Source organism: Polyergus mexicanus, unplaced genomic scaffold (assembly GCF_030449975.1).
Source record: "Polyergus mexicanus isolate NDT 795.1 unplaced genomic scaffold, iyPolMexi1.0 SCAF_14, whole genome shotgun sequence".
In the NCBI taxonomy this organism is placed as follows: Eukaryota; Metazoa; Arthropoda; class Insecta; order Hymenoptera; family Formicidae; genus Polyergus; species Polyergus mexicanus.
The window spans coordinates 4,361,262-4,364,948 of record NW_027223334.1 but is presented as its reverse complement, the minus strand read 5'-3'; the positions used below and the strand labels follow the sequence as shown (position 1 = coordinate 4,364,948).

Below are 3,687 nucleotides of genomic sequence, written 5' to 3'. Positions count from 1 at the left end.
ACATTCGAATGATTGCGCACGTTCTCCATAGTTTTGCCAAACACGGCATTATTCATTAATTTGTATAGATTTTTCTCAAACTCGTTTTTCGCGTTAATTCGTAATCGTGTATTCAGTTCGATGTATTCGCGCAGCCATGAAGATTGCGCGAATCGCAATATTCTGTGTATTTTCGTAATGCGTAATCCGTGTCGAACGCATTGCTGCAGATTGCGATAATATATTACGTAACGGCTCTTATCGTACAGTGTGGAGAGAAGCTTCTCATCTCGTTTTCCGGGCGGCTTATCGCGCGTCGGGCAAAATGGCAAGTCAGCGTGAGAATCGTGAAGGTCGAACGGATATGCAAAGTCGACCTCTAAGAATATAACCGATAGGCGAGTCCGATGTCACGGATATTAAGTCAACGCTCGTAACGTTATCGACCCATCGAAAATTTTCAAATCGCTATAATCGCCTAACGTTTCGAAGCGAAATCGCTCCCAGACTGTTATCGCGCGCGCGTAATTGCTCTCAGATATCGCGTCACCGGTTAGCGAACTGTAAAAAGCCTCGCGCGGTAGTTAGACGAGTCTCCAACAATTTATCTGCGTCGTCGACATACTCGTACGGAAATACACCCTTTTGCGCGAGAAGCTCGAAATCGGCGTCGCTAAGATCAGAAAATTCCGAACGCGCGATCCTCAACTCGCTTTTGTCTAGATACGACGCCAATTTTTCGAGACTCGCGCTTAGAAATTTGAAAGAATCCACGAAACGCAATTTCAAGCGTTTTCCGAACCATCCCTCGTCCCACGCATCTTCGATGTTCTTCGTGAAAGAGATATACGTTTCTTTCGTAATCGGCAATATTTCCACGCTACCGGGAAAAGCGTTAGCTACATCTTTAATGATAAAATGCGCGTCGTAACCCGATAAATTGTGAAAAAATACGGGAATTACGTAAGTATCCTTATAATTTAAATTACAATTCGAATGCGCCGGACCTCTGTACCGTCCAGTCAGATGACAGTGATCGCGCACGCGAGCGTCTCCTAATTCGAACGGTTTCTCACATATGCTGCAGCGCGTCGCGTTTACGAATCTCTCCCATTCATCCGATGTAAGATTCGTCATAGGAGCATCGATATCGAGAATAGTCTTCGCGCGAAGCGCTAGATCGTGCAGTTCTTTAACGAACCACAATACGCAATTTTCACCGCGATAAGCTCTGTAGGTAGAACTAACGCCATCGAGCGCGCATCGCGCGTAATATCCGGCGCTATAGATTTCGTGATGCTGAACGATAGATGCATTCGACGTTCTCCTCTCCTCTTTCTTCTTCAGTACGCATTCGAGATCAGCGTACACAACGAATGGAAGTCGCTCCTTTCTACTATAGTTGCGAAACTCTAACCATTTGTCGTCTTTGGTAGGAAGGACTATAGCGCACTCGTTCATCCTTCCGCAGTCCACGCTGTGAGCCGATAACTTATCGCTCGTTCGAAAATAGTGCATGCATCTGCGACATAACGCACATTTTTAAATCTCGCGCATTATCAACATCGCGCGACGATTTTTTTAATTAGTACTCACCGATCGCATATATGCGATTTATGTCGTCTACCGCTCAGTTGCGAGCCGACGAGTCGCGACAGATTCTTCATGCACGCGAAATGCGTCGCGTCATCTCGTCGCGTCATATCGTCAAAATACAGCAGATTAACGTGTCTGTCCTTTTTATCGTCAGTGAGACGCAAAGGAACAACGCGACAACCGCCTTTTCCCTCCTTTTTATTTCGAACGGTATACACATTAATAGATATGTCGTTAATACGCTCGAATCTAGTAATTTTGTTCAAACTCATAGGAAATTTAACGCCCTTCAGATTCAGCACTGTCGTGTAATGCGGGTACGAAGATTCCCGACCCGCGTTTTTTTCAGCTGGATACAGAGCGGCGACCACCGCCCATGCGAAACACGCATTGTCATTAGATTGCACGTTTATTACCGCTTTCTTCAACATGATCTCTCGCGGCAATTTGACGTGACATCCCGCGTGCATAGGATTGTATCTGCTGTTCACGTTCACAGTTAAATTGAATATTCGCGATAACGCCCATCCGCTATCGCGCTCCTGAAATTCTTCCAACGAGGCTAGAGTAGCGTCGACCACTGGCTTCTCGTACCACTCTCGCAAATCGGAAAGAGGTAGAAGCGGATAATTCTTCGTGACAATAGTCTTAACATCGATCTTGTCGCCCGAAACGAACTCGCCAATAAACACGGTATTGACCTTAACACCGTTATATTCATTCATAACATCGCGTATTCGATCGAGCACGGTATCTCTAGCGTCCTCGAGAAATCGTCGAGGTTCGATATAATCGAAATTAATAACCGCGCCGGTTAAAACGCGTCTAGAGAAAGCCGTCTCGATCTCGGACCACGAGAATCCCTCGCGTTCCTCTACACCGCCTCCCACGCGTTCGAAACGTCGACGCAGATCGTCTCTCGCGCCCGTTAATTGAACGATTCGAGCGATAAGAGAATTGATCGCTCCGGTCGATCTCCCTCGGCGCTCGCCTCGACATCTCTCCCGCAGAGACTCGAGACATTCGTCGCACCGTTGCGCCCACGCGCGATACGCGTTCCCCGTCGCGACGTCCCGCGCGCTATCGAGAAGATCGCGCGCCTCCATCGTTTCTCGATTCGTCACTCGTCGTCTAACGAACGCCAAGATTTTTTACAAATAAACCACGTCTCCTCCTCATCGTAATTCTCGATGTAGAACAAAGCTCTCGTCTCGCAGCCTGCGCACCAATTATTCGACACGTCGAAAACCTCGTCGACGAGATCGCAAGCGGGCACCATCTCGCTATACACCGTTTTCGTCACGTGCGTCGATACGCTTTTCGCGAAACTCGAGCTACGCGCGCAATACGCGCAATATCTCTCGTTCTCCTCGAAATAATCTCCGTTCTCGAATCGGCAACCGAACTTAAAGAAACAATGCACGACGTGATTCACCTCCCACGAAAATTTCGGAATTCCGTATCGCTGTTTCCAATTGCGATAAAGCAAATAGCCATCGGCTCCGACATTCGCGAAAGGTTCGTCGAATCGCGTCTCGCTCGCCCCTCGCACGAACTCTTCCGCGAAGCCGATCTCTTCTATACAGTACAAACGGTCCTGTATATAACGTTCGCGTAGTTCTTTCTTCAAACAATTCGGTATCTCCAAATTCCATGTATCCTCGATACTTCCGATTCGAACATTCACCGCTCTTCCGGCTAATCTTGTTACAGCGCTCGGCGCGCGCTTCATCGCGCCGCGAAATATTCTCGAACGTACTAATACCTCGAGACCATCGCGGCGTCCTTTTATAACGGGGAAAATAGCGAGGACGCGCCCCCGATTAACCGAACCGGATACTCGCTCTCGGACGCGTCTCGTCACCGGACGCGCGACGTCGCTGGAAAATGGAAAAAAACTCGCCCCCCGAACGCGACAAGCGCCCTCGCGCTAACGCGCGCCTCGAGAAGAGGAGAGCGACGAGGGACGCCCCTCCGTCTGCTCGACCTCCCACCGACGATCCCCCGCCCCCTCGACGCCGGGCGCCCGCCGCCCGCTCGCGGATCGCGCGCTAGAAGCGGCGCGCCCCCCTAAAGAATTGCGACGTTGGATCGCGCGCTAGAAGCGGCGCG

The 3,687-nt window shown here is 49.7% G+C and overlaps 1 protein-coding gene across 1 annotated transcript; it reads right to left on the bottom strand.

Annotated features, from left to right (window-relative positions):
- Positions 1–1,571: 1,571 nt before the first annotated feature.
- On the bottom strand, positions 1,572–2,681 carry LOC138939563 (uncharacterized). Its single transcript, XM_070307431.1, has one exon. The coding sequence runs from the start codon at positions 2,679–2,681 to the stop codon at positions 1,572–1,574; it is 1,110 nt and encodes a 369-aa protein (XP_070163532.1).
- Between the last annotated feature and the right edge of the window lie 1,006 nt (positions 2,682–3,687).

Excerpts from the sequence above, each read along its gene's own strand:
- LOC138939563 (XM_070307431.1), bottom strand. The coding sequence starts at position 2,681 with ATGGAGGCGCGCGATCTTCTCGATAGCGCGCGGGACGTCGCGACGGGG.